Source organism: Castor canadensis, chromosome 11 (genome assembly GCF_047511655.1).
Source record: "Castor canadensis chromosome 11, mCasCan1.hap1v2, whole genome shotgun sequence".
Taxonomy (NCBI): Eukaryota; Metazoa; Chordata; class Mammalia; order Rodentia; family Castoridae; genus Castor; species Castor canadensis.
The window spans coordinates 1,097,311-1,106,693 of NC_133396.1; the positions used below are offsets into that span (position 1 = coordinate 1,097,311).

General features: G+C 59.5%; 2 protein-coding genes across 8 annotated transcripts; one reads left to right on the forward strand and one right to left on the reverse strand.

The window, feature by feature from the left end:
- Nucleotides 1–24: 24 nt before the first annotated feature.
- Gps1 (G protein pathway suppressor 1) lies at nucleotides 25–5,456 on the reverse strand. Of its 5 annotated transcripts, none has more exons than XM_020187915.2 (14): nucleotides 5,341–5,456; nucleotides 4,315–4,407; nucleotides 3,565–3,746; nucleotides 2,905–3,069; nucleotides 2,683–2,818; nucleotides 2,520–2,597; nucleotides 2,302–2,362; nucleotides 1,694–1,779; nucleotides 1,426–1,520; nucleotides 1,193–1,298; nucleotides 1,018–1,098; nucleotides 801–938; nucleotides 586–720; nucleotides 25–510 (listed from the first exon to the last, which is right to left on the reverse strand). In XM_020187915.2, the coding sequence occupies exons 1-14, from the start codon at nucleotides 5,371–5,373 to the stop codon at nucleotides 436–438; spliced, it is 1,464 nt and encodes a 487-aa protein (XP_020043504.1). In that variant the 5' UTR covers nucleotides 5,374–5,456; the 3' UTR covers nucleotides 25–435. The 5 variants fall into 5 exon arrangements, with proteins under 5 accessions (XP_020043504.1, XP_020043511.1, XP_073900948.1 ...); XM_020187922.2 differs by having other exon boundaries at nucleotides 2,302–2,359; nucleotides 5,341–5,451; XM_074044847.1 differs by having other exon boundaries at nucleotides 5,308–5,388.
- Nucleotides 5,456–9,239, forward strand: Rfng (RFNG O-fucosylpeptide 3-beta-N-acetylglucosaminyltransferase). Of its 3 annotated transcripts, none has more exons than XM_020188026.2 (8): nucleotides 5,457–5,786; nucleotides 5,909–5,957; nucleotides 6,413–6,485; nucleotides 6,623–6,776; nucleotides 7,042–7,130; nucleotides 7,219–7,384; nucleotides 7,624–7,709; nucleotides 7,784–9,239. In XM_020188026.2, the coding sequence occupies exons 1-8, from the start codon at nucleotides 5,523–5,525 to the stop codon at nucleotides 7,863–7,865; spliced, it is 963 nt and encodes a 320-aa protein (XP_020043615.1). In that variant the 5' UTR covers nucleotides 5,457–5,522; the 3' UTR covers nucleotides 7,866–9,239. The 3 variants fall into 3 exon arrangements, with proteins under 3 accessions (XP_073900951.1, XP_020043615.1, XP_020043610.1); XM_020188021.2 differs by having other exon boundaries at nucleotides 5,460–5,786; nucleotides 6,413–6,515; XM_074044850.1 differs by lacking the exon at nucleotides 7,624–7,709 and having other exon boundaries at nucleotides 5,456–5,786; nucleotides 6,413–6,515.
- The last annotated feature ends 144 nt before the right edge of the window (nucleotides 9,240–9,383 follow it).

Consider the following 9,383-nt stretch of genomic DNA (forward strand, 5'->3'; position numbering starts at 1 on the left):
AAGCCAAAAGTGAGCCAGACACTATTCAAGTCTCCACCAGCAGGAAGGAGCACGGCCAAGGGCAACGACCAGTCTGCTCTTTAATGGACCCATGCAGTCAATGACACCTGCAGCCAGGACTGCACACAGATGGCAGGGATTGGGAGGTCTCTACCTGGGCACTACACACAAGTCTATTTCCTAGGAACAAGCCCACGGGTTCAGGCGTGAATGGCCACAGCAAGCAGCCTGCCTGCCTCCCCAGGCCCCAGCACAGGGTGCCGCAGCATGGAGGGCCACGTGGAAACCTAGGTGGGAGTCAAAGGGGTCGCACCCAGTGGCCCCCAAGTGGCACTGAGCCTTCTCTCTGGAGATGAGCAGGAGGAGGCCCAGGTGCTGTATCTGCTGGGGCAGGGAAGGGTGTGCAGACCATCCTGGAGGCTGGTGGACCACTTCTCACATGTTGGTGCTCATCCGGGACTGGCTGTTGGCTGGAGTCAGCTCCCCCTGGCTCCCTTCTCTGGGAGGGGACTGTGGTGAACAGGGAGAAGCTCAGCCAGGGGCTGTGCAGGTGCTGCCTGCTCCCTGGCAGCCCAGGCTGCTCACCTTGACATGGATCTGGTTACGCAGCACAGCCGCCCTCAAGATCATGGCCTTGGCACGGCGTTGGAACTCCTTGCCCATCAGCAGGGACTTCTCAAAGGTGGTACTACGCTGGTCCACATCCCGGGCATACAGGATCTAGAAAGGTGCAGGCTCAGTAGGCCTCAGCAGATCAGCCCCCACCCCCACCCCCACCAGCCCCACAGCCCTCTGGCCACCTTGCTGTGTGAATCGATGCGGGCGTTAATGAGTCCCTCCAGGATGAGCTGGGTCAACTCGTCCTCCAGGGCTGCCACTGTGGTATTGAAGGCTGCAGCCATCTTGTGCATGTCAGCTGACACATAGGGACTGAAATACTGTAAAGCAAAGGCGACACTAGCTGCTTGCCAATTCTAGGGAGTCCATACCCAGCCCAGCCTCCACCCCAGCCCTTACCTGGATGAGAGCCCGGTTGCGAATCTGAGTGTACAGTGTTCTAACATGGGGTGCGAGGTACATATCCAAGAGCAGATTGTCCTGGGAGAAAAGAGCTGGTCGGGACTCTTCTGAGGCAGAAGCCCTGCCTGCCCTGCCTGCCCTGCCTCAACACAGCCATGCTGTTACCCCTCACCTTCATCTCGTCCAGCATCTTTAGACATGAGGCGTATTTAGACTCATAAAATTTGAAGATGATGTCTCGGACCTGTGGCTCCAGCTCCAGGAACAACTTGAAGGAGCTGCAGACACCAGAATGGTCAGCCCACTGCCTCCACCTGCCCTCTCTGCCCTCAAGGGAGAAGAGGGCCCAGGGCCCAGGCCCCAGGCAGGGGCAAAAAGCAGATGAAGCCCACCACCCCCACCCACCTGCTGGAGATGACGTTTCGCTGCAGCTCCTGCCGGTCAAAGGTGGCCAAGGCACACAGGCCACCATAGACAGCCACATTGCTGGGGGACAGCAGCTGAGAAGCAAAAGAGGTGGGTCCAGAGACCTGGGTCATGGGGGTTCACTGGTGCATGGACCAGGGAGGAAGTCCGCTCCACTCAGGGGAAACCAACAAAGAGCCCAACCCAAGAACCTTCAGTGTTTCTCATGGCCCTGCACAGGCTCCTTTTGAGACCCAGGTGCCCTCACCTCAGGGAAGTCACAGTGATCAAATGAGGCCAGCAGGAAGCACTTTGCAGCCTGCTTATACTTGCGTGCAGCCAGCTCAGCCAAGCCTAGAGGAGGGAGAGAAGGAAATGGATGAGGACCACTGGCTGGAGGAAGCTGCTAGAGCCTAGGAGCCAGGGAGGACATGGCCATGGGTGGCTGCCACCTTGACCACTTCTGTTCTCAGTACTGCTTCTCAGCTGGGGAGCAGAAATTCTAGCTCTGAAATAGAAATATGTAAGAAATGCTAATCAGGTATCAAACACCAATCATCATGTTCTACCTGCCCTCCAAAAAGAGGAACAGGTCGTAGAGTAGAAATAACAGCCCCCCACAAACTGAGCACACTCCAAGTCAGGCGCCCAGGGAAGCCTGAAGTTGTTGTTATGATGCCTGCCTCCATGCTGGCCCCATCCCATGCCAGCTTCTCCACCTGGACCTAACAAGTGTCATCTACACTCATGGATGTAGTGCACAGCATCTGACAACGCCCTGACACTTGCTAGCACTGATGACTGTACGCAGGTGAGGCCCTGCCCTCTGGAATTGAGGACTTCAGGCACAACACATGGGATGGTTGGGAGCCTCACCTGCAGCACACTTGAGCTTGGTGAGAATGGCCTGGGTCTGGCTGTCCCGCTCTCCACGCTGCTGCAGGGGAAGGCCAGGCACATGAGAGGCCTCACCCCTACCCTCTTCATCCCCTGAACCCAATGCCCAGTCCCCAGCCCTATACTGAGATGGGACAAAAGGGGAATGGGGCTGGGGCAAGCTCCAGGGGCAGGTTCTTGGAGGAGGTAGGCCTTACCTCAGCAATCTCTGGGGTAGACTCAGCCTTGCTGACATAACTCAGCACATGAGACCAATTTTGCAAGTAGACACTGACCTGGCAGACAAGTAGAAAGGGCCAGACTGAGCCTGGGTTACCCCCCGTGTGCCCCCTGTGCCTGCCCATCTGCCACCCAGGCCACCTTGATGACGTTGAGGCACATGTTGATGACGTGCTTGGCGCTGGTACAGTAGTCTCGGGCCCGGGAGTAGCACTTAAGAGCGTTGCTGAGGTCCCCACAGTCCAGGTAGTGGTCACCCAAGTCATCGTGGCCGCGCCTGTGGGCCTGGCCGTGAGTGGACACTGGTGGGGGGGGCCAGTTGGGCCCAGCTGCCCGCCTCCCCTGCCCCGGGCAGGCCAGCACCTGATGCTTTCCTTGATGGAGTTGCCCTTGTAGTTCTTCAGGTCTGTGTCCAGTTTCTCCAGCTTCAGAAGAGCCTTCTTCCGCGTGGCCTCCACCCAGGCTGTGTCCAGAGGCGGAGGCTCCACACCACTCTCAGGGATGGCATCTGGCGCATTCTGCAACTCCCTGAGGGAGAATCTGGCTATCAGGATGGCAGTGATCACCAGGGCGAGGGAGGTGGGGGGAGGACATCACTGTGGCTGGCCCTCAGGAAGCCCCTGCTCCAACCCTGAGGGGCCCAATCTGTACCAGGGACACAGAGACAACTGCTGGCCCAGAAGCCCACAGCCAGTTAGGGAAGCTTCTGGGAGGGGACACCAACTCCTTGCAGAATCAGGAACTGCCCACACACGAGCAGAGGAAGTTGGGACATGGGCAATTAATTCAACCTGGAAAGTGAGCATAGGGCCTGCCACCACCTACCCCACCTGACTTCTGACCAGGGAAACCTGCTTCCTACCACATGTGGAGGTGCTGCTGTAAACACCATCACAGAGATAGGGGTACTAGGTACTGCAGGGGCGCAGGAAGACCCCTGCCCAGACAGCCCAGAGGGGACACACAATACTCAGCCCTGGACACCTATTTCCACCAAGCTCTGCCTTCTCATCAAGGCCTTACCTAGTGGCCTCAGAGAGCTTCCTGTGGATCTCCTCATACATGTCCACGTTGAAAGTCCTCTGAACAAAGGAAAGGGCCATCTTCAGAGCCTCCACCCGCAGTGGAGGGCAGTGGTCAGCAATGAACTGCAGGCGCTCAATGCGCATCAGGCCGCTGTAGCTGGCTGCATACTGCTCCAGATCCTGGCCGAGGGGGAGAGGGAGAATAGACAAGAGGGTCGCGCAAGGGTGCAAGGGCCCCACAGCCTAAGCCTGGGGCCAGTGAATCAGGGACAGGGATCTGATGGCCTTGGCCAGAATACCAATCTTTCACTTGTGCCCATGAGAGGCACTGGGCATGGGGCACTAGACTAAGAGACTGCTGAGGTAGACTGGAGGCCTCTGGAGTAGAACTCGGCACTGGGGGTGGAATTTGGACACTTACTAGGAAGCGGTGGACACTGGGGTGAGCAGGAGACAATGTTTAATGGGTTGGCCCCAAACAGCCCTGCCCTCACAGTGAGACTTAACAGGCAGGGCTGCTCCTCATGGGTGAGAAGTGGGTGCAAGGTCTCACACTTAAGCTAAAAACCTAAGTGGAGAATGGAAACCCTGAAGGTTCCTGGCTCCGACAAAAACATGATCAGAGAAGTCCTTGAGAAGCACCCGTCTTTCCAGAGTGTACGCTGTAGAGGGGAGTCTGGCATGGATACGCCCCCCACCCCTGCACAGGGCCCAGATGACCCAAGGTCTCCCCCACTGGGCTTCATACCAGGGTGGGGTTCTCCACCACGTAGTTGACATCAGGCGCATTCTGGGGATCTTCCTGGGGGTCCACATCAATCTGCATGGGCTCCACAGCGCCCTACAACACAGGCAGGGGACCTAGAGCTTGGGGTTGTCCAAGGAAAGTGGGAAAACCTCGTGTTCTATGGTCAGCTCTGATAAAGATTTTTCAAGGCACAACTGGATCACTCTTGCAGCTTGCTGTCCCCAAGTGTGCCACTCGCACCCAGGCTTCTGTGGCACCAATGAGAGAAGTGGCTCCTCGGGAGACCCTAGGGACTCACAAGAGCGGAAGCCTCTCGCCCAGCTGTTTCTGGGGGGGAAAGTAGACATCGGGAGGGCTCCTGGGTTTTCCCAGCCACCATCCTAGGGCAGTTTCCTCCAAGACACAGAGAAGAAACTGCCGCCGCCCTAACCCCAGGAGGGAAGAGGGCCGCCCACCCGTCCCGAGCAGCCGGGAAAATCACACTGGGGAGAAAGTCACGCCCGGGGAAGGGGGAAGGGGGAAAGGGGAAAGGGAAGGAGTCTTCTCGGGCGGCCCGGGGGTCTGGGCCGGTCGCAGGGGGAGCCGGCCGCTGTCTCTGGGCCAGGTCCGTGCGCGGTACCTCGGAGAGCAGCGTGCAGGCCGACAGGCTGGCGCTCAGGCTGCAGTCGCCGGCCGTGCCGGGCCGCAGGTCCGCCCTGCTGTGCGGAGAGCTGCGGCACAAGTCTAAGGCCGACGAGGAGGCCGAGCTGGGCGCCGGGCTGCCCCGCATCCTGACCCGACGCACCCTGGCCGCGGGCAGCCGGACGAAGAGCGTTGGTGCGGGGAGGAGGAGGAGGAGGAGCGGGGGGGGGGGGGGGAGGAGGAGGAGGAGGGGGCTGCAGCGGAGCGCGGCCCGCGCGGCCCGTCGACGCTGGCGCGCGGAGGCCCGGCCCGGCCCCAGCCCCAGCCCCGAGGCTCGGCATGACCTTCCGCCCGGCCCGGCCCGGCCCTTACTGTGCAGCAGCTGGCGCAGCCCCCCCTCGTTACCTGCAAATTAAACACTTGAACCGGCAGCGGCATCTTCCACCCCCTGTGCCGCGGCACGCCGTCCACTTCCGGGGCAGCGCGGCGCCGCTTCCGGGTCGCGTCTCGGGGCGGGGTGCGCGCTGCTCTTAAAGGAGCCGCCGCCTTCTCAGGCTGGCTCCCGGCGCAGGGGTCCGGGTGGCCGTATGAGCCGCGCGAGGGGGGCGCTGTGCCGGGCCTGCCTTGCGCTGGCCGCGGCCCTGGCCGCGCTGCTGCTGCTCCCGCTGCCGCTGCCCCGCGCGCCCGTCCCGGTCCCCTCTTCTCGTAGTGCCCCGACCTCCGCCCGGACCCCCGCGGTCCCCCGCCTGCGGCCCGACGACGTCTTCATTGCGGTCAAGACCACACGGAAGAACCACGGGCCGCGTCTGCGACTGCTGCTGCGCACCTGGATCTCCCGGGCCCGACGGCAGGTGCGCGCCCCGCCTCGCTGCCCCGCACCTTTCCAGGCTTCCGGCCCCGGGCCTCCGCATCTGTCCACTCACCTGGGCCCTGCCGGAGCCCCCGGCGCCTCACAGGCAGTTTTTCCCTGCAGACATTCATCTTCACCGACGGAGACGACCCTGAGCTCCAGCTGCAGGCAGGTGAGAGTTGGCATAGGGTGGATGCGGCCTGGGCATCGAAGCTGCGTCCACTTGTCTGAGGTTCAGCGTCCTGTGATGGAGAGATCATCTCTAGGCTCTCTGTGTCAGGCCCAGGGTCCCGCAGCTCTTAACAGTACCAGAACACTTTTCTCCCCCAGCACAGCCAGTTCAGTGTCCAGCTTGCCTGCCAAGCTCCTGTTCCCAGGGCCTCTGGCCAGTGCCACATCCCCCGAGGATGACAGAGCTGGGAATTGTCCTTTCCAGGTCTGGTCCTGTTTCCACTTGTGGAATTGCAGTGGCAGTCATCTGCTTCAATCACTAGTGGTCAGAAGTGAGGGCTGAGCTGGGGGCTGCAGTTGGACCTGGGCTAGGTGGCCAGATAGCCAGGTTCTGGCCTGGACCTTGGGGCAGGCTGAGCGTGAACTCTCACGCTTCCCATTTCTCCAACTTGGCAGAAGGCCGTGTCATCAACACCAACTGCTCTGCCGTGCGCACCCGCCAGGCCCTCTGCTGCAAGATGTCCGTGGAGTACGACAAGTTCATTGAGTCTGGACGCAAGTGGGCAGTGGTCTTACCTTGTCCCCCCTCGCAGAGCCCAGGGCTGAGCAGGGTGGGGGCCCCTACCTGTGCTTGCCCCAGGGCACAGGGCTCTCCTCTGTCGGCAGGTGGTTCTGCCACGTTGATGATGACAATTATGTGAATCCTGAAGGCCTGCTGCACCTGCTGTCCACCTTCTCTCCCAACCAGGATGTCTACCTGGGACGGCCCAGCCTGGACCACCCCATTGAGGCCACTGAGAGGGTTCAAGGAGGTGGAACTGTGAGTGTCGCTTAGATGCCTCCCTGAGGCTGAGTTGAGAATGGGCTGAGAAGGGTGTGGGACAGGTGTCCTGGACCCAGGCCGTGTGGAGCTGGTAAGGCAGACTGTGTGGGAGTGAGGAGGTGTCCAGAGATTTACAGATGACTAGTTTTAGAAAACCCAAGCCCCTATACCCTGCATGGGCTCTCCTAAGGGTGACACTTCACAAGTCGAATGGAGGGTCTTCTCTACTGAGCAGCCTTGACCAGGGCTTCTCCATCTCTAGGTGACCACAGTCAAGTTCTGGTTTGCTACTGGTGGGGCTGGGTTCTGCCTAAGCAGGGGCCTTGCTCTCAAGATGAGCCCCTGGGCCAGGTGAGTGGAAGCCCAACTGCTTGGGCTGAGAGGGGCAGGAGGAGGGGAGAGGAAGGCCGAAGTGGCGCTGACCAGCCTCCTTCCCCAGCCTGGGAAGCTTCATGAGCACGGCCGAGCGGGTACGGCTGCCTGACGACTGCACAGTGGGCTACATTGTGGAAGGGCTTCTGGGGACCCGGCTGCTACACAGCCCCCTCTTCCATTCCCACCTGGAGAACCTGCAGAGGCTGCCGCCAGACGCTGTGCTCCGGCAGGTAGTCTCCCAGGCTTCCTGGTGCCCCAGCACCAGCCAACTTGGGATTCCTGTGTGGCTAGGGGTGGGCCCTGGGAAGTTCCTTACCTGTTAGACAAGGTGTCTCGGGAGCAGATGACCATGTCAAGTGTGAGGGCAGGGGTGGAGGTGGTGAGGTTCTCTCCAGCAGGGGGACTCTTGAGGCAGGTGTAAGATGGGAGAAAGCGCTGGCTCTCACATTCATCCCTGCACCTGTCCCAGGTCACCCTGAGCTATGGGGGCCCCGAGAACCCCCATAACGTGGTGAATGTGGCAGGAAGTTTCAGCCCACAGCAGGACCCCACAAGGTGAGTGGGCAGTGGCAGGGGCTCTGGTGGCAGGCCCTTCCCCACAGCCCTGACTCTGCTTCCTCCCTTCTCAGGTTTCAGTCTGTGCACTGCCTTCTCTACCCAGACACAGACTGGTGTCCCCTGCAGAACAGGGGTGACCTTGCCTCTCGGTGATTGACGACCCCTGGTGGCTGCCCCCACCTGACCTCCACTGACTCCTTTAGGCCACCAATACAATGTGGCACTCACCAGAAGGCACTCAGGCTGCCTCAGATCTCCCACAACCCCCCAGCAAGCCGGGGACAGGTGCTTTGGGAGAGTGAGGACAACAAGACTGTGTGTGCTGCAGCCACCCAGGGACAACCTGAAGGACGGACAGTACTGCTGGGACCAAAGATGCCCGCCACACCCCTGGGCCAGCCCATGGGAAAGGTCTCTATCCTAGCATTGAGTGCTCACTCAGGAGGAGCTTGGCACCTAGCCTCTCAGCGCATCTTGTCCTCTTCACCTGCTGGGAGGCCTGAGCAGTGAGGAGGGGCTGCCCTCCCTGTGCAGACCATGTAAGTTGTGCTTGGTGAGGCACAGCACTCAGGACCAGCCCAAAGACTGTGCTCCCAGTGACAGCAGGCTCTCTGAACTGGGGCCTCCATTGCTAGCCTCCTTCCTGGGGGCCTCCAGGACTCTCTTCTCTACCTTGATTCAAATTAAGGACTTTTCCACTCTGAGCCCTGTGCCCCTAACCCCTTACCCTCCTGGGTCCATAAGGCAGCAGGAGCCTCTCCTTTGGGCCCCTAGGGAATGAGACAGCAGACGTGGTGCCTTCCATGGGGGCAGCGCAGGTAGTGGCCCCTCTGCCCATCTGCGCTGCCACAGTAGTGAGTAAAGGCTTCAGTGTCACTCAGTTTGGCTCTTGTCATAATCAACAGCTGGGACACCTGGCAGCCCATCTGCAGCTGTCCACACAGCAGATCCTCTTCATCCCTGGAGGGCTGGGGGAATGGCTCAAACGATAGAGTGCCTGCCTAGTAAGTGCAAAGCTCTAAGTTCAAACCCCAGTATCACCCAAAGAAAAGTTCTTCCTCTTCCTGGGGAGGCTGTGCCCTGGAAGGAGAGGTGCTATACAGAGGACAACACACATGTATGTGTATCTCCTTTCTCAACACATCACAAAGCAGCTGATACACGTGTGTGTAGGGGGGTATGTGCAGGTGTGCATGTGTGCATATGTAGCTGTGTAGACACGGTGTGCACCCAGGCACATGTGCATGGGGCGTGTAGATGTGTACAAGTGGTCACTGGCTTAGGATGGTTCAATGTAGGATTTTTTGACTACATGGTGTAAGAGCATGCTTTACATGCTATAGAAATCCTACTCCCAAATTGTGAATTGTGATCTTTTTCTGGGCAAGGGGCCTTCTCTTTCAGTGCTGGATAGTGGCAGCTCCCAGTCAGTGATGGAGCTCCTGAGTTGGACAATTGTGTACCCGCTCTGAGGTGTGCTGTGAGGGCGTTGGACCAGCTAGTTGTATTAAATTCATTTTCCGTTTATGTTATTTTCAACTTGTGATAGACTTGTGCCTCTGCATTGTAAGTCAAGGAGCATCTGTGTGGGGAGGGCAGGGAGGCAACCATGTGACCATATGGGGGTCTGTGCATGTGGTTTCCATCCACCATGAGTAACACCCCAAAGTA